We start from the raw sequence: 20,560 nt of genomic DNA, 5'->3' as shown, positions 1-20,560 counted from the left end.
ACTGCACACAAATGTAAATGTGCCTTCGGTGTATGTAATGATTTAGAAAAAAGTCAAAGACTGTAGACATGTAACAGAAGATGGTCAGAGATTGCAAAAAAGCTATAAAAGATATTTGTTATTCTTCTTAGAATAAATCATATTTAGCATATTTAACCACTTAAGCCCCGGAAGATTTTACCCCCATTCCGACCAGGGGGTATTTTGCGATTCAGCACTGCGTGACTTTAACGGACAATTGCACGGTCGTGCAACGCTGTACCTAAACGAATTTGGCGTCCTTTTTTTCCCACAAACAGAGCTTTCTTTTGGTGGTATTTGATCACCTGTGCGATTTTTTGATCACGCGCTATAAACAAAAAAAGAACGTCAATTTTGCAAAAATAGCAATATTTTTCACATTTTTTTATATGAAATTCCCCCAAAAAAATGTAAAAATCAAAATTTTTTAACATTTTCGGCCAATTTGTTTTATGCTACCTATGTTTGGTAAAAAAAATCGCAAAAAGCGTATTTTGATTGGTTTGCGCAAAAGTTATTGCGTTTACTAACAAAGGGAAAGATTTTTGTCATTTTTGTTGTTTTTTTTTTAACGCGTAATGGCGGCGATCTGAGATTTTTTTTTCGGTACTGCGACATTGGGGCGGACAGATCGGACCCTTGACTGACATTTTTGACACTTTTGGGGTTACCAGTGACATTTCTACAGTAATCAGTGCTATACATATGCACTGTTACTGTAAAAATACACTGGTAGTGAAGGGGTTAACTTTATTTGGGAGGGAGGGGCTGTGTGTGTCCCTAGGGGCGTGCTTTCTACTGTGACTGGCTGTGGCTTGAGCTGTAAGGACACTGATCAACGGATCTACATAGTAGCTCCGTGTGATCAGTGTCTTTACACAGAGGAGAATGACAGGTGGCTTGTTTACACAAGCTGCCTGCCTTTCTCCCTCTCCCCCGCCGATCGCCGAGTGACCGGCGGACATCGGGTCCGCTGGTCACACGCGCAGGGGGGTCCATGACCACGCGGGAGCAGGAGCGCGCCTTCGGGGGCGCGCGCTCGCTCCCTAGACCCTCACAAGCTGGTGACGTAGCCCTACGTCACTTTGCCTGTGAGGGGCTGACTGCCGACGTAGATCGGCGTTAGGCAGTCGGCAAGTGGTTAATAAAATAAACAATAAAGAGAAAGGCAGTGGACAAAAACATAAAAAGAAAGAAAATGTGAAAGGAATAAACCAAATCATTTAACTTGCAGAAGTCAGTCTTTTAGTATTTTCCTTTATTGGCCCTGAATACGCACTTAGGCAGGGAAATGGGGGTTAATGGGGGCCACACTTAAAATGGCACTAAACCCACATTATAAAAAAACTATTAATAAATGCTGTATTTTATGCTGTTCATACTCACTCATTCACTATGAGATTTGTTTTCTGTATTCTGCAAAAAAAAAAAAAAAAAAAAAAAAAACTGGTTGATCCTGCTGTTCTCTATCTCCCCCTTCTGTCCAAGTCCTCAATTCAGCTAGGGATTTTGCAGAGCAGTGTTGGAAGCTCTGCACATGCTCAGTTTTCAGTAGGTTTCAATACCTGAGAATTGCCTCCCTATTCAATGCTGAGAATTGCCTCTAGGCAGCCAATGTGACTATAGAGTCACACATGTGAGTGTATACAAAATGGTAAATGATGGCCCACTCCCTCCCTCCTCCTCCTCCATGCCCACTAACCAGCTAAACACAATGGAGGTGGGATATTACATGTAGTTTAATGGAGGCTTCACCTCCCTGTTATTCTAAGACACAGGCTGGAGGGGCGTGACACAGTCTCTGACTGGCAGAAATCCATCCACACCATGTTATTGCCAAAACATAATAAAGATTTGATTTCAAATATATACAGGTATGTCTCATAAAATTAGAATATCATCAAAAAGTTAATTTATTTCAGTAAGTCAAATCAAAAAGTGAAACTCATTAAATATAGATGTGTTACACATAGAGTGATACATTTCAAGAATTTCTTTCTTTTCTTTTTGATGATTATGGCTTACAAACAACTAGTGAAAACCCAAATTTTAGTATCTCAGAAAATTAGAATATTACATAAGGCCAGTAAAAAAAAGGATTTTTAATACAGACATGTTGGCTTGCCGAAATGTATGTCCATGTACAGTATAGTATGCACTCAATACTTGGACGGGGCTCCTTTTGCATGACTTACTACATCAATGCTGCGTGGCATGGAGGTGATCAGCCTGTGGCACTGCTGAGGTGTTATGGAAGCCCATGTTGCTCTGATAGTGGCCCTAAGCTCATCTGCATTATTGGGTCTGGTGTCTCTCATCGTACTCTTGACAATATCTCATAGATTCTCTATGGGGTTTAGGTCAGGTGAGTTTGCTGGCCAATCAAGCACAGTGATACCATGATCATTAAACCAGGTATTGGTACTTTTGGCAGTGTGGGCAGGTGTCAAGTCCTGCTAGAAAATGAAATCAGCATCTCCATAAAGCTGGTCAGTAGAGGGCTGCGCTGACTCTGGACTTGATAAAACACATTGGACCAACACCAGATGACATGGTTCCACAAATCATCACTGACTGTGGAGAATTTTGCATTTCATTTGTAAATAAAGGTCCCAGAGACTGCAGGAAGAGTAGAGAGGCACAGAATCCAAGTTGCATGAGGTCCATTGTGAAGTTTCCACAGTCAGTGATGATTTGGGGAGCCATGTCATCTGCTGGTGTTGGTCCACTGTATTTTATCCATTCAAAAATCAGCGCAGCCCTCTACCAGGAATGACGGCATGGTTTCTACTGATGTTTGAGCTGCAGTGTATAGAAAATACTTTGAAGTCATGGATGGAAACATGAAGGCAGCAAGTCACATAACTGTGTTTCTTAGAATAGTCATTAGTTGAGATTCCTTCCACTACTTCAATGCAGAGAATCCATGGGAAATCACACAGAACAATCTTCCAGGCCCGGTTCACACTGGTGCGATATGGGATCTGACTTGTGAGAGCAAAGGTCGCTTTACATGTCAAATTAAATGTTTCCCCATGAGAGCCTTCCTAATTGATCTGACACAAGTTGCTCCGTCTTTAGAAAAGGTTCCTGCACTACTTTGGTCCAAATTTGATACGACTTCAAATCCATAGAGTGTAAAAACTCACATAAGATGGACTGAAGTTGAAGGGCAAAGTCGGAATGGGAGTTTTGCGGCTTCCATGTTGGAGCAGTGTAAACCTGGCTCAGGAGACTTCTGAGGACCTTATTAATAGTCATCAGATTCCAGGTAGAGTGATACCTTTATTTATAACAGGGCCTCACTAACGCCTGTTGGAGGCTAGGCCCCTGCTTAGTTTGCCTGTCAATTGATCAGGTTCCAATAAAGCATATTGTATCACTGAATACCTGTGCACAGGAATCCTGACAATTAACCTAGCACTCACTAAGAAACTTTGCTCAAAATAATGGATTTGATGTTTTTCAGTGGTGAAATGTAGTGGAATGGCAGAATAAAACAAAGATAACAATAGCGCTATGTGTTTTGACTGTGTTTTTTTATTTTTTTATTTTAGGTATTCTAAAGGGTACCCTCCTAATTCACCATATATAGGAAGTTCTCCTACCTTTTGTCACCTATTACAAGAAAAAGTACAATTTTGCTGTCTTCGATTAGATAAGGTATACTTTACATGTACTGTATACCTGTGTTTGATAAATACTTTTTTATATAATCAAAAATGATAGTAATAAGTTATCCTACTCTTGATTCCCTCCTTTCTTACCAATTTTGTTTTAGGGTTGTCAACATAACTATTATGAAGATGCAAAAGCCTATGGATTCAAAAATAAAGTCATCATTGTTGCAGCTGAAACTGCAGGAAATGGACTGTATAATTTCATTGTTCCACTCAGAGCGTATTACAGACCAAAGAAGGAGCTTAACCCCATCATACTGCTTCTGGATAATCCGTAAGTATCATAATAAGGGAACTTCAATTTATTTGTAATGTTAAATACTTTTTATTTTATACAATAGAGGGCATTGTAACCATCACTTTGTCATATATTTAATGTTATACCTCGGTTTTATGCTGCCAAAAAATGAATGTATATACTGTAAAATAAACTAATATAGTGCAGCGTAAAAAATATATTCACGTGCATCGCATCGATCTATCAATTGAGCATAAATATACCGTATTTATCGACGTATAACGCACACTTCAAATTTAGGAGGGAAGTTTTAGGAAAAAAGCTTAAATTTGAAATAAACAGCATTGAACTCAGAACTTTTTTTTTGTCAAATGCAGACTTACCAGTGCCCCTGAATGCAGCCCTCATCAGCACAGTGTTTTATATGGTATATATATATGACTTTACAATCACTGTAAAGGAACAAGCTGAAGTAAGATGATATACCCTACAGATATAAAGCATATACAGGAAACCTTGAATACTCTTCATTCATTAATATTTAACCAGGCACACTGTGCTAGATGTGCCGATGACAATTCATAAATGACTGCTAGGACAATAGTATAACCAATATCTAAAAATCAATACACTTGTGTGCAATTATTGGAACAAGAACTCATGGAAGAAGAAGTCCATAAAATAAAAGCTATTAAGAATTTAGCCATGTACCGTACTTGCAGTGATATACCGGTATTTTAGCGCAGCGCTGAGAAGCAGAGGAGGGGGGCAGGCCAGACCAAGGGGAAGCGAGGACGAGCGGCCGCTGTCATCAGAAGTCCCGGCGTCTACCTATGATAGACGTCACACGTCCCGCGTCCCTGCATTGGACCAATGTGCTGTCTATCATAGGAGGCGGGACTTCCTATGACAGACACCGCTCGTCCTTCCTTATACTCGTCCCAGCCCGCCCCCCTCCTCTGCCTCTCAGCGCTGCCCGGACTGTTTTTTTTTTTTACTAGATCGGCGTATAACACGCACTGGTGTTTTGCCCTCCATTTTTAGGAGGAAAAAGTGTGTGTTATACGCCGATAAATACGGTAACCTAACGCATATAAATTGCCAATCATAGATATGATGTGTGAAGTACAAAAATTATTTGGAAAAAAATAAATAAAAGAAATACAAATCAATAATAAAAATAAATAAAACACAAAGTGCTACAACTGCTGCACAAAGTCCACCAAGTGTTTCATCACATGTCAAAAAGAAATCATTTTTCAGTGTCATTTGCTCACTTCAGTCTGAAAATCTTCCAAAAAAATTCACCCTTGTGTGATTCCACTCTTAAAGTGGTATTAAGCCCCAAACCAAAAATTTCATATATTGCAGTTTACCAAACGTTAGATGTGATGGCTGCATTGGTTTTCTTTTCTTTGGCTTTTTTTCATCTGTTTTCACCTGGTGATCTAGCTGGTAACGCAACTCAAGTATTAGTTAGCAACAACTCTGGATAAATAGGAACAGCAGATAGCAGCATTGTTAATCTGAAGGGTAATGATAAATGTATTAGTAGATTTAGATACACTAACAAATCATTGCCAAACTCCAGCTCACACTTTATAGCACGTTACAGCAAACATTTTTTTTTTTTTACGTTTTTGTTATAGTTTTGTTACAAAAACAATATACAAACTTGTTAAAAGAGAGACAACACTGTATACTATGCACAATCAGTCCATGTGATAATTAGCAGTGATGACAACCAGAAGGGAAGTCCCACTGCTCTTTTAATTGTGCTCTCTACATATTTAGTTGTTGCTTGCTTCCTCAGTAGAATGTGAAGGTCAAGGGTAAACATTGTCTAAATACAATACTAAGAAATTGTAAGAATCGGTTTACTATTGACATAGCAATGATAGACAATAAATTTAAGTATGTACTCACTAAAAACAATCTCAAACACAAGAATGGAGTCTAAGATGTCAAACTGTTACCGGCCGAGCATAGAGGAATATGAAAGGGGGAGGTTGAAACATCTCTGTAAAAAAAGGGGGTACATAACACCATATGTCAAAAATGGAAACCACTTGCACCATACCACAAAGGAAAAAAGATACTCTACCATTGGCACTGGTCAAGATGGAAGATAGGGATACACATTAAGATTTGGCCTTCATATGGGATTGGCATAAATCAAAATAAGCAGCAAATGCACATGCATAGCCAATACATAATATCAGTCTAAAAGGCAAAAAGTGAATTAATTTCCATTAGATATAACAGCCAACTCACACTTAACTATATCAATTACATTTATCAAAGATACACATCGATGGTATAATTAACCTACGCCTCTATACCATCTAGTTCAACCAATAAAAAAAAGAAAAAAGCATATGGGATATATATATGGTCAAAATAATATCAATATAAATTAACTAAATAAAACAACAGGGAAGGCAAGCAATAAAGCACTTGAAGGATAGACAAGGACTCAAAAAGTGATGATAACTATCTATGGTAAATATAAGGCAATTGATGGAGATCCCCAGAAAAACCTAGGAGATAGTAAAATACACCAATTATAACCAGCTTCATATTGGCAAAGAACAGGTATTAAAGATGTAAAGCTATTTGCAGACCTGCTAGCCCCAAAGCCTGGTGCACACCTTGGGTAAGGTAGGCATCCTGAAGGGAGTAACCACCCCTCCTCCCCTTTATACTCCTCAATCAGAAATGACACATGCCAGAAAACAGGTGGCATGTGACATCATCTGGCCCAAACGTCTACTGAGCAATCGCTGTATGGCTTATAGTAGCCAGTCCAAGGCATCTCGCACACATTGCTGGAATACCCGCAGGCCACACCATGGGGCAGGGGAAAGGGGGAAGGACCCGCAAAGACAGCAGCACTTCCCCTCCAATACCAGCCCCATGTCAGGAGGGCGCACGCTCGCCAGGAATTATCCACATCAGGACTTTTAGCCTGCAAGGGAGAGATGTATTAGAAGGGAAAAAATAACAAAAATAAGCTCTATCACGAAATTAATCAATAAACAAGTAGGAATATTTTAGCACAATAAAGTGCAAAATTGTATAGAAATGGGAGGAAGGAAGTTAAATGGCTGATTGACATATACCAATAAAAGATACAGATTATAATTACCAATCTAAGTTATGTCCTAGCAATTTACTCAGCAACCAAGCCATTTAGGTAAGCCTAAAAAATTGATATTTATATTGCTTCAATTCATGATAAACGCATGGTAAATACATGGTAAACAAGTTAACTGTATGATAAACTAGGTTGTACGAATTGTCACCCAGCTTCCCCACAAAGTTCTGTAATTCTTGCAAAGATCCCATCCAAATTACAAACAGGTTTTCTATGTAGTGAAACCAGCATAATGAATGGCTCAAATTTGGAGCCATGTCACTCTCCCTCTCCCTCAGATACAGTTGTTGTGGGTAAAAATAAAATACAATTAGCTTAATATGAACAAATGATTTACCCCTGGGATTGATCTTGTTCCATGAGTAGAGTCCTGCAGATTGAAGTGCTACGCACATGGGGGATGCTCAAGTAAAGGGGCTGACATCAATTGCTATGAGCAGATCACCAATAGGGACACAGACCCCCCTCGATTTGTTTGAGTACATTCAAGGTATCACAGACATATAATGGTACCCTCACTACATGTGGCATAAGAAAAAATGTATAAAGCGGCTCGCTTTTTCAGTTTGTGAGCCTATGCCGGATACAATTGATCAACATGGGAGCGATGTTAGATTTTTGTGTAACTTGAGGAGTATGTAGAATGTGGGAACACATGGAAATCGTACGATTAAAAAAAAAAATCATATGTATCCTGATCAATTGCAGCATCCGTACGTGCTCCAGCAAGAAGGGATTTAAAGGAGAAGTACAGGCAAAGCTCGTTTGGCTGTACTTCTCCTGTGATCTGTTTTCAGCAGATAGCGGGCTGAAGTCCGCTGTCTGCTAACACTACAGAGCCGGTCCAGGCTCAAGCAAGATCGTGACACAGGAATTCATCCACATATCTGGACTGGCTCAGCTGCTGAGAGCCGCTCCCACCCCTCCTGAGCCCAGTGCTTTTGTGAGGGAGGAGGAGGCAGAGCAGAAAGCAGTGATTGATAGTCAGCAGCTCTCTGCTCGGGGAATTGTGAGAATTGAGCGATCAGCGGTGAACAGGTGCCTCATCAGACCGATGCTGCATTCACGTAGTTAAGTATACATCTGCAAAAATCCCAAACCCCATATTTCTCTTGTAAATTCCTGAACCTCTAAAGGGGGGATTAATTGGGTACCACTATTTATTGGCCAGTACATCCTAGCAATTTTTTTTTTGTTTTGCGTTTCAGTCATTATCACTATGTTTCCCTCCTTATCGGAGGGTATTTGGTTATTTTTTTAAGGCTAATTAGGCCCCGTCCTTGTGCTGGAGATTTATTCTAATTCACTGACTGAATGCCAATTTTCCTAATATCTTTAACAGTTTTGTAACAAATGCCCAAATATTGGGGTTAATTAAAAGAAGTCACTCTGCATAGATGTGGACCAGTCAAACCCTTATCTTATTTATGATGTTTCAGATGACACTCAACACAGTTGCTTGCATCATTGTTTGAGTTGTAATATCTGTGCATGGTCCAGGCAAGGGATGATAGGGCTGTGAGGATGCAAGGTGTACCTTCAAGTGAAAACCCCTGTCCTCCAATCCTAGGAATCAGTGCCATGACCAATAAAAATGTAATATTACTGCGGTAATTTTTTATGGGTCTCCTCCCCTACTGGTGCGTTATGTTCCCTATTGGGGCACTGGGAGGGCTGGACACCCTGACTCTCTAGCCTCAATAACCGGATCTAGAATCTCTCAGCATTATCATGTTTATGCTCTCATTCTTTTTGGTGATGGAAAACTTTTCATTATGCTCTAATTTTTTTGTATGGACCCATCCAATTTAGTTCTTGCTACTCATTTTCCTCATACTGATTGCTTTTGCTATACATTGGTTATTGTATGTTTTCCTTTTATTCAATAAAAATCTATTGAAAGTAAAAAATCTAATATTATTCCAATTCTCCCCCACCCCCATTTTTCCTGCATTAAGCATTGGATGAGGCTTGATTTACCAAAACTAGAGAATGCAAAATCTGGTGAAGCTCTTCATGGAAACCAACCGGCTTCCAGATGTTTTTCTGTCAAAGAATAATTGAACAATCTGAAGGTAAAAGCCAGTGTGCTACCATGCACAGCTGCACCATATTTTCCACTCTCTAGTTTCACTGAGACAGATGTAAAGCCAGGAAGGTAACTTTAAGTTTAGCCTTGGTATATGTAAGGGTTTAACAATACTTTTAAAAAATTGAAATAGTTCTTGTCAGTCCAGTTGTGGTGCTAAAAGTGTTTTGGTGCAGACTTGTCCACCTCTTGATTGGTTAAGAGAATGGACTGACTGGATCAATGAGGAGATACTTCTACAGGTAAACTTTGAAACTGACCCTCTTTTGTTGGCAAACAACTCATCAATTATTTCATTGGGCAGTGACATAACTGTTTGTGGAAGTAAATTTATTGGATAAGTCAGATTGGGGTAGTAAATTCCTTAGGCAGCAGTTATTCATTAATTGGAAAAGCATGTTCATAATTTATAATCTTACTGGCGAAGAATCCACATGATATATATGACTATATATTAAAGTATCTGGACATGTGCTGGTGGCTTCAAACCTATGGCCACCCAGCTTCTATCCTGAAAGCTTGGAATGTATGTAAAGTAGTTTAAAAGCCTTTCTCATCTGTTCCAGCAGAACATCTTCGTCAATAGCTTTCTGGAGCTCACTTGCGCTCCTCTCTTTTGTTAGCACAAGCTATTTATATCCTAACCTGCTTTGATTATGTAGCAATGTCTGTGATGAATCATTTGCCTCTGAGCAACTGCAGGTTCCTCTAATGTATGCAGCATGAAAATAGATTATTCCTTTATATCAATTTCAGAGAGCAGTTTATAATCAACAGCCTTGCTGCTAGTGACACATATAAGGTTGCTGCAGAGCTATGCATGTTCAATAAGCCTATAATACAATAACCATGTTCAATAAACCTTCAGCAAGGTTACATAGGATGTTTGTTGTCTGGCTACCTATCCGATAGATAAAGAGTTGATTAGGTATAGTTTGCTTAGGGTGGTTAAAGAGAATGCCCAATAACAATTTACCATGGGACCACCAATGTTTAAAAATAAACATAAGGGCATATTTCTTAGATGTGTGAGTATCTTATTGTAAATTAAACTTTTTATTTAGTAAAATATATGTTCCATGCCTCAAGGTACTATGACCCAAACTTTTTGCTGATTTGTAGAAGAGGCAGTTAGCAGTCTATTCAGTCTACAGACTGAGAAATGTTCCCATGGTCTAAAAAGGGGTATTTTTTTTATTATTGTCTGTTACATAAAAGTTTGCTTGGTTGCAGACTGAAATGGAAGGATTTTTTATAACACTAAATTTCAAACTGGATTATTTATGTATTATGCAAATTTTCATAAAACTGAATGCTATATACCTTTACAGACCCTTGGCTTCTCTAGGCCCTGTTCAGATTTGGATGTGAACCACTTGAGGACCGCCCAACGTACATATATATTACGGCTGTCAAGTGGTATAACGGGAAGATGCCTGCAACTACAGGCATCATCCTAATGTTGTTGTTTTTTCAGGAGGTAATCAGCTTTTTTTGTAAAAGCCATCTAACCAGCGAATTAGCCCCTGAATTGCTTTTACAATCAGCAGGAGAGGGCACCCACTGGTGCCTCTCTGGGATCTTCATCCTACCAGAGAACCCGGAACTGAAGCAAGTGTTTCCGTCTGCTTACCATAGAGCCCATGGAGGACTGGAAGGTCTTTGATGAGCTCTCTGGTATAGTAAAACTGGAAGAGGCAAGTACTGTTGTCACATCCGGTTTCCCCAGAAGTAAACAGCCACATTTTTTAATCTTAAAAGCATTTGATCACACTGATCTTGGTCTAATAGACCTCAGATCGCTCCATAAAGAGTCCCTGTCAGTGCCTAGTGCTGTCACAAGTGAAGTTTATATTCCTTGTTATAGCAAAAAAAGTGATAAAAAAATGTAAAGAAACAGAGTAAAAATAAATAAAATATATCCTTTATTTTGTCCAACTTTTTACATGATAGATTATAGATATTTATTATATTTGAAAAAGGGTGTATCCTAAATAAACACCTACATAGGCATATGTAATATAAAGCATACACTAGCAGCGCTGATATGTCTCAATAAACATATATGAATGCATACATAAACATCATGAGTGAATACATCAAAGGATGAAAAGAAAAAAACAGCATGTCCTCAGTGATAATAAAACACCATCTAAAGACAGTGTATAGATATACAGTCCTTATACAAAGAGAGTCCAAATTACAAAGTATCCGGTACTCTAAAGCGGATGTAGTGTCCACAATCATGCATTACACGTGAAAAGTTGCCTTCACCTCACCGCTGTGCACGCCCTAAGGTAGTGGACAGTTACCAGAGGTCCTAAGACCATACGCCTGTATATCCAAAAATAGACACCTTTTTCTTCTAAATGCTGGAGAGCCTCCAACCAGACCAACTCCTCACATCCGAAAAAGGAAGGATCCGAATCAATATATCCAGATGGACATGAAAATAAATGGCAAGATACTCATAGCGTAATCTTGTAACTGTCCAATTTATTAATAAAATTCTCCCCAAACCCTTCAAAGGTTACACTCACATAAGCAATAAAATCACAAGCAATGGTATAATAAGGTAAACCTGCGTCCGGAAAAGCTGTTCCCCCGTAACTGCTAGTGAACCGCCTGGTACCACGGCGACTCACTTCCGGGTATGACGTCAGGCTTCGGGGTTTCCTTGGTGACCGCGCGCTCACACTCTTACGCGTTTCGTCATCACAGGACTTCTACGTACATATATGTTACGGCTTTCAAGTGGTATAACGGGGGAAATGCCTGCAACTACAGGCATCATCCTAACGTTGTTTTTTTCAGGAGGTAATCAGCTTTTTTTGTAAAAGCCATCTAACCAGCTAATTAGCCCCTGAATTGCTTTTACAGTCAGCAGGAGAGGGCACCCACTGGTGCCTCTCTGGGATCTTCATCCTACCAGAGAACCCGGAACTGAAGCAAGTGGTTCCGTCTGCTTACCATAGAGCCCATGGAGGACTGGAAGGTCTTTGATAAGCTCTCTGGTATAGTAAAACTGGAAGCGGCAAGTACTGTTGTCAAATCCGGTTTCCCCAGAAGTAAACAGCCACATTTTTTAATCTTAAAAGCATTTGATCACACTGATCTTGGTCTAATAGACCTCAGATCGCTCCATAAAGAGTCCCTGTCAGTGCCTAGTGCTGTCACAAGTGAAGTTTATATTCCTTGTTATAGCAAAAAAAGTGATAAAAAAATGTAAAGAAACAGAGTAAAAATAAATAAAATATATCCTTTATTTTGTCCAACTTTTTACATGATAGAGTATAGATATTTATTATATTTGAAAAAGGGTGTATCCTAAATAAACACCTACATAGGCATATGTAATATAAAGCATACACTAGCAGCGCTGATATGTCTCAATAAACATATATGAATGCATACATAAACATCATGAGTGAATACATCAAAGGATGAAAAGAAAAAAACAGCATGTCCTCAGTGATAATAAAACACCATCTAAAGACAGTGTATAGATATACAGTTCTTATACAAAGAGAGTGCAAATTACAAAGAATCCGGTACTCTAAAGCTGATGTAGTGTCCACAATCATGCATAACACGTGAAAAGTTGCCTTCACCTCACCGCTGTGCACGCCCTAAGGTAGTGGACAGTTACCAGAGGTCCTAAGACCATACGCCTGTATATCCAAAAATAGACACCTTTTTCTTCTAAATGCTGGAGAGCCTCCAACCAGACCAACTCCTCACATCCGAAAAAGGAAGGATCCGAATCAATATTTCCAGATGGACATGAAAATAAATGGCAAGATACTCATAGCGTAATCTTGTAACTGTCCAATTTATTAATAAAATTCTCCCCAAACCCTTCAAAGGTTACACTCACATAAGCAATAAAATCACAAGCAATGGTATAATAAGGTAAACCTGCGTCCGGAAAAGCCGTTCCCCCGTAACTGCTAGTGAACCGCCTGGTACCACGGCGACTCACTTCCGGGTATGACGTCAGGCGTCGGGGTTTCCTTGGTGACCGCGAGCTCACGCTCTTATGCGTTTCGTCATCACAGGACTTCTACGTACATATATGTTATGGCTTTCAAGTGGTATAACGGGAAGATGCCTGCAACTACAGGCATCATCCTAACGTTGTTTTTTTCAGGAGATAATCAGCTTTTTTGTAAAAGCCAGCTAACCAGCTAATTAGCCCCTGAATTGCTTTTACAGTCGGCAGGAGAGGGCACCCAGTCATATGGTCACAGATACCATATGCTAGCACAGATTTCTGCTTTCCATTCTTAACCAGAAGCACATACAGGTTGGAACTATCTTTTCCATAACATTCCCCTCACCTTTTGCTTTATTACGGCAGTGCAGCTTTAGGATTAGGAGTTTTTCTACACAAGGCATAAATGGTTTGGGTACTACTGGAGTAACTGGATAACAATGCAGATGCGGGGTTATCAGCTGTTACCTTATTTAGTGTTTAAAGATATGGGTATATGTGTATGGACTCCCATTGTTCTCATGTCTCAGCTTTTCACCTTGATAAAGAGAGCCTTAATGCCTTTGAAACATTGGCCCTATTTTATCTTGCTGATATGGGAACCTTCTATTGGGATCTACCTTAAGGCTCGTACACACTTGACAAAAATCGGACGAAATATCCTCCAATTTTTCTCTCTCATGCTCAGCGGTCATGACCATTTTTGGTTGACAGTGCATAATGTTCACAAAATTTCTCGTCTGATTTTTTTTTTTTTTTTTGGGATGTTTGTACCTAGATTTCTGGGTCATCAGCAACTTCAGATCACGCACGGTCTTTCGTATCCGATTTTTCGCGGACGTATTCAATACACATTAAATGAAAATTGGTCGTGCTGGGGACGGACGATAAACATTTTGGTGTTTGTCCCTCCCCTTGTTTATTTTCGTTGAAAATGTTGGCATCGGCTGCTATAAGATGTGTGCACACTAGCCGAAAATCGTACGATTTTACCTTGGACAGGAATTTTCAGTAGATTTTCTACTATTGTGTTCCCCACTTTAGTGTGCTGACTTTTTTATCATTGGAATTATATGGCACCACCCTTTAGCTGTACACATGACTACAATATCCCCACTTTCTATATAATCCCGAAAATACATAAGAACCTACGGGACCCCCCTGGGAGACCCATAGTCTCAGCAGTAGGGGGTCCCCTGGAGAAAGTGGGGAAATTTCTTGACTCCCTCATCAAAGAGCTAGTCTGTGACTTACCCTCCTATGTCAGGGACACGGGTGACGTCTTGAATAAAATCCGGGACTTACACTTTGAAGGGGAAGTGATTTTGGTAGGAATAGACGTGGAATCTCTATACACCTCCATACCCAACGCTTGGGGCATACTAGCCACCTATCACTTCCTTGAGAAAAAGTTCCCCATGTGTGCAGCACAAAATGAATTTCTTGTAGACGTCTTGGACTTTGCCCTGTCCCACAATTTCTTTCAGTTTGCGGGCAAATACTATCAGCAAATCAGAGGCACAGCTATGGGGGCACCTTGGGCCCCCTCCTATGCCTGCCTGCATCTGGGACTGTGGGAGGAAGAGACAGTATACGCCTCGTCTATGTACCAGAGCCATGCACTCACATGGCTTAGGTACATAGACGATGTGTTGCTGGTCTGGAACGGCACAATAAATCAGCTCCAGGAGTTTTTGACCGAACTCAATAATAATCCCCGGAATATCCACCTCACCTACTCCTGGAATAAGGAATGTATCTCATTTCTTGACCTAAAAATAAATCTGGAGAATGGGAGATTAGTCACCTCCACATTTAGGAAACAAACGGCTGCCAATACCCTCCTTAGAGCCGATAGCCTACACCCCACTGCTCTGAAGAGGGGTATCCCAGTTGGTCAGTTCATAAGACTTAAACGCAATTGTACAAAATACAGTGGATACATTAAGGAGGCCAAAAAACTTTACCAACGATTTAGAGAACGAGGATATTCCCACCGCATTCTTCGCAGAGCCAAAAGACAAGCCGGACAAAGAACACGTGACCAACTCCTTACACCTAATCCCAAGAGTAATGACCAAACAATGACACCACCGAGACTTATCACCAAATTTGGTACCCAATGGGGTGAAGTACGTAGTATCCTAGAACGACACTGGCACGTGTTACAAAACACTGAAAGATTGAAGAAAATCGTGGGCCCAAGACCACTTCTGGTGGCCAGGAGAGCAAGGAACCTAAGTGATCACCTGGTGCACTCAGAATTCACTAAAACTCAATCTCGTGGTAACTGGCTGTCAGACCTACCCAAATTTAAGGGCATGTACCCATGTGGACACTGCCACATATGCAAATATGTCGAAAAAAGCTCAGTCTTCTTTGACTCAACTGGCAAGAAAGAATTCAGGATAACCTCCTTTATTAACTGCAGTACGTCCAAACTCCTATACCAGATTACTTGCCCATGTGGCAAACACTACATAGGCAAGACAAAAAGGACTCTGAGAATCAGAATAGGGGAACATTTAAAAAGCATAAGGCTGAAGGAGGACACCCCACTTGCCGAGCATTTCAATGAATATCACGGAGGTAACCCCAGGGGCCTAAAAGTCAAGGGGTTCTGGGCCCTCAACATTTCACCCCGCAGGGGTGACTTTGATAAAGCACTCCTTCGGGCCGAAAAAGCCTGGATTTTCCGGCTTTCCACACTTACACCATATGGGCTCAACAAGGAACTAAGCCTTAAGGTCTTCTTGGACCCCTAAACATAGCCCCTACCCTCTTTATCCTCATTATTAGGTTTCAGGACCTGTAATAGCTATGGTTAAATCTCCTCCTCTTCAGGAATTTTTTACCCCCTGTCCCCCGTTAGTCAGGGGCCGTGTTCAAAATCGTATTATTATTATTCTCATCATCTGTATATTTCTTCCGCCACCTTGAGTATTCTCACTGTAGGACAGTACACCCTTTACTCAACTATTAGCACGGTTTAGGCCATCAGGCTGTATTCAGTATACTACTTTCTGCCATGATGACCATGCTCTGCATTAGAGTTGTACCCCAGCCTATGCCAATTCCAAGTGGGAATATGTATCTACCTTAGTGTCTATTTATGTCTCTACTTATTTCATACACTATATGGTTATTTATTAACTTGGTCATTGCTAAGCAAAAGTATAAGCTACATATACCCCGGCACTGTGTTTTATGAGATGGACTTGTCCCCCCCGCCCCTTCCCTTGCACTTGACTTTTATTACCCTTCACCGCCAGGTCTTTTACATGGTCAAATCTGACCGACATCGGGAACAAATACCAGATTGTACCGCTGTGGTAACGTGGTGGAAGTACCACATTTATACCACCAGATGGCCTCAGTTTAAACATTCCCGGGAACATCTAATTGTTGATTGCTGTCACCATGGCTACAGCCTATATAAACGAACCCCGGAGAACGTGATGACGTCCTGAGGAAGCGTGCGTAAGCACGCGAAACGCGTCGACATCACACGTTGACGCCCCGCCCACCCTTCGTCCCCGTAGGAGATCGCACCCGACTGGCTGAACACATCCACCGCGACCCGGAAACAACACCAGGACTGCACCCGGACACGGAACTGAGTCTGCTCCTGCAGCTTCCTTGATGGTAGAGGCTACAACGCCACCGGCAGTAACAAACCCATTGGACAGCCGAAGTATCCTTCATCTGCTTTTGCCAGCCCTGACTGTGACCTAAGTGCGGAGCACGCTACCTCCATCCTTACAATTTCGGATGAGTACGGGTGATTTCTGGTAAGACCAACACTTCTTATAATACACATCCAACTCTGGATCACCAGTTAAGCATGGTCGCTACACCTCATCCCCGATACCTTCAGCAGCTCCAGCCAATGGTCTGACCGGGACTTCTCACATGCAGACTTTAGACTTTTGAGCCGTCCCAGTACTGCTAAGTTTTGGATCAGCCAGCCAGTGTACAAGCATCTCTGGCGATCAGCCACCAACACGGGAGATCTCTTTTAGGGGACAAACATTCACCCATACTGCTGTTTTAGCAAATTGGCTGTTTAAGCCCAGATCCCCTCAACACATTCCACCTTATTGAAATTTGCTGATTAAGCAAAACGGCTGGTTAAGCCACAATCCCTCCAAGCACTACTATTCCGTGCACAGCCCCGCGGGGCTAGGTTTCCTTGGAGGCTCATAGCCAGGAAATGAGACTTACTTCTTTAGGGAGCAGGCCCGTGCTGTCTGTCACTACATCAGACAATGATGCTTTATCTTGTTCCATCTCTGTGATGCACTGACGAAACTTTATGACAAAACGCCATATTAATAGATTCAGTAAATTTTTTTCAGTTGCCACTCCACACTCTATTGGCATCCCTATGTACTTTCCCTCCACGGGCTCTCTATAGTTCCCTCCTGGCCACAGCACTGTCGCTCGGGCTTTCAGAGTGATTTCCAGGTCGTGTATTCTCGACTAATCACTCTAAGCCCGTCAACAACAGTGCATACTGGGACTGGGTGGGTGGGGACCTCAATGTGTTTTATTGCTGTCTATATCATCCTGACCCCCGAGGGGTCCACGGAGTCAATTAGTTCACCTGATGAGCTTCCACACCTCTTTTACTGATAAGCATTACTTGTTTATATATTTATTATATTTTTTTCATGTGTGTATATCTTCACCAATAAAGCTTTTTTGTCTGCACCTATATCCCTGTGAGCCCCTCATTGCAACCATTCACGGAGGGAAATTCTTGTCCCTCCATCTCCTAACCTTTTTTGTCCCCATATCTCAGGTTGCGCTGGGTTCCCGGTCCCAATTGACCGTGTGGTACGTACCCGACTGTATTCTCGCCGACCCACCCAGTCTGGCTTGAGAATACCACCCTAGCTACTCAGTTTTTTATTTATATTTTTTCTGCTATGTTACCCTGATTCCTAATGAATCTACTTTAACTGAGATTAGCTGGTGGTTACTAGCAGACCCTGGTGAAGATATTTTGACTCTGCGGACCCTCCCTTTGGGTTCAGACGTGTTCTCAGTGTGTTTTATTACCTGGCGGTTCACAGGTTTTACTGTACTTTTTAGTTTATCATGGCATTTGTTCTTGGGGACAACTTTGATGCAGAGATTAGGGCAACATTTGGGAAAAACTTGACACCTGAAGAAACTATTGGAGAAAACCTTAAATCACAATTTAAGGAACATAAGAAATTACTAGTCAAGTCACTTAACCGAAAATGGGATATTCTTTCCCTTGAATCATATGTAGAACAGGGTATTATCCCAAGAGTTTTAAGGGAAAGAGTGATACCAGCAACACATTTGCACACGGATAGGTTTTTACAAAAATGGAAAACTGTATGCATACAGCATGGGCTTGATGTAATGAAGCTCATTATTGAGGAAGAGAAAATCCAGCTGGCAGATTTAGAACAAGAGATTAAATTAACAACGGAAAAACTTGAACCACTGAAAGATCTCGAGGAATTCGAACAGCAGAACGAATATGTTAAGAAAGAAATCGAGAAGGTACAAAAAAATCTACGCAGCACCAAGCAAACTAAATTTCAGAGGGACTTAGGAGACTGGGAAACTGGGGAAATTTTTGATCTTACCTCTAGGAGAGGTAGGTCACGTAGAAGAGGTAGCACACAAAGGAACAGATCCTGGAACGATTCGACCTTCTCGGGAAGTGATGATGATGAGAGGTCAGTGACTTTTTTAGGACAAGACAATCAGGGAGATCTCGACAATCACCCCGCGACCATAAAAGGTATCCTAAAGAAGACATCCAAAAAGGCAGGGGGAAGAGGAAGAGGAAGAGGAGAGGCAAGCGGAGGAGAAAGAGTGGAGATGGGAGAACGGAGAACACGATCCGGGAAGCGGAGATAAGTCAACAAAATAACATGCTGGCTCCCGCTGTAATTTCTTTAAATTCAAATTTGAGTTTAAATCCAACCCCTGCCCTCGCTCTAGCTCCCCCCTCGGACCCAAAGGACCAAAAAGTGATCAACCTGTCTGACTTCCCTGTGGATCAGAGACACATTGATCTATTGGAGAAGGGACTCTCCTTCTCACCAGTGAACAATATGGATCACTTTGAGGTATACAAAGATCTCTGTCTCTTCCTAAGAAAAATTTACTACAGACTACTTCACGCTACTGATATGAACACTGACGGTGACCAACAGGGGTTACAATCGAATGACCAGGAGGCCATAGAAATTCTTACATCATTACTTGATGAAAATGAATCCAGTGATGACGAACCCCTGGACATTTCCCCCGACCTTAGAAAGGCGAACATCCGTATACGGTCTACTACAATGCCCAAGTTTAGAAACAACAAGTGGCTAAATGTCTTTGCCACCCTTGTTGAAGAAGATCTTAAAAAGATCTGTTGGGAGTGGTCGCCACCTGACAATTTAACTTGTGACGAGAGAACAGCCCTAAAAGAACTTAAAGAGGCCAAGGGGCTAGTGATCAAAAAGAGTGACAAGGGCGGCAATGTAGTTCTGCTTTCTGAGGCTTCTTATGAAATGGAAGCAAATAGACTCCTCTCAGACCAATCCACCTATAATAAACTTAAAGAGACCCCCTTCCCTAAAGTCCAGGCTAAACTGAATGAAAAACTTAAATTTGCCAGAGAAGCTTGCCTTATCACGAATAAGGAGCTAAAATTCCTGAAGGTGACTGACTACAATATCCCCACTTTCTATATAATCCCGAAAATACATAAGAACCTACGGGACCCCCCTGGGAGACCCATAGTCTCAGCAGTAGGGGGTCCCCTGGAGAAAGTGGGGAAATTTCTTGACTCCCTCATCAAAGAGCTAGTCTGTGACTTACCCTCCTATGTCAGGGACACGGGTGACGTCTTGAATAAAATCCGGGACTTACACTTTGAAGGGGAAGTGATTTTGGTAGGAATAGACGTGGAATCTCTATACACCTCCATACCCAACGCTTGGGGCATACTAGCCACCTATCACTTCCTTGAGAAAAAGTTCCCCATGTGTGCAGCACAAAATGAATTTCTTGTAGACGTCTTGGACTTTGCCCTGTCCCACAATTTCTTTCAGTTTGCGGGCAAATACTATCAGCAAATCAGAGGCACAGCTATGGGGGCACCTTGGGCCCCCTCCTATGCCTGCCTGCATCTGGGACTGTGGGAGGAAGAGACAGTATACGCCTCGTCTATGTACCAGAGCCATGCACTCACATGGCTTAGGTACATAGACGATGTGTTGCTGGTCTGGAACGGCACAATAAATCAGCTCCAGGAGTTTTTGACCGAACTCAATAATAATCCCCGGAATATCCACCTCACCTACTCCTGGAATAAGGAATGTATCTCATTTCTTGACCT

At 41.3% G+C, this 20,560-nt stretch overlaps 1 protein-coding gene across 4 annotated transcripts in view; it reads left to right on the top strand.

Moving 5' to 3' along the window:
- The window catches only part of LOC309561721 (potassium channel subfamily T member 2), a 1,381,641-nt gene that overhangs the window by 875,555 nt on the left and 485,526 nt on the right, over window positions 1-20,560 (top strand). For all 4 annotated transcript variants that reach the window (XM_082265711.1, XM_082265712.1, XM_082265710.1 and 1 more), the window contains 2 exons: window positions 3,579-3,684; window positions 3,803-3,975. In XM_082265711.1, the coding sequence (XP_082121837.1) occupies window positions 3,579-3,684; window positions 3,803-3,975 (279 nt within the window). The remainder of the gene's footprint in view (window positions 1-3,578; window positions 3,685-3,802; window positions 3,976-20,560) is intronic.

Source organism: Pelophylax lessonae (genome assembly GCF_965119305.1).
Source record: "Pelophylax lessonae genome assembly, chromosome: 8".
In the NCBI taxonomy this organism is placed as follows: domain Eukaryota; kingdom Metazoa; phylum Chordata; class Amphibia; order Anura; family Ranidae; genus Pelophylax; species Pelophylax lessonae.
This window is presented reverse-complemented; position numbering and strand designations above follow the sequence as displayed.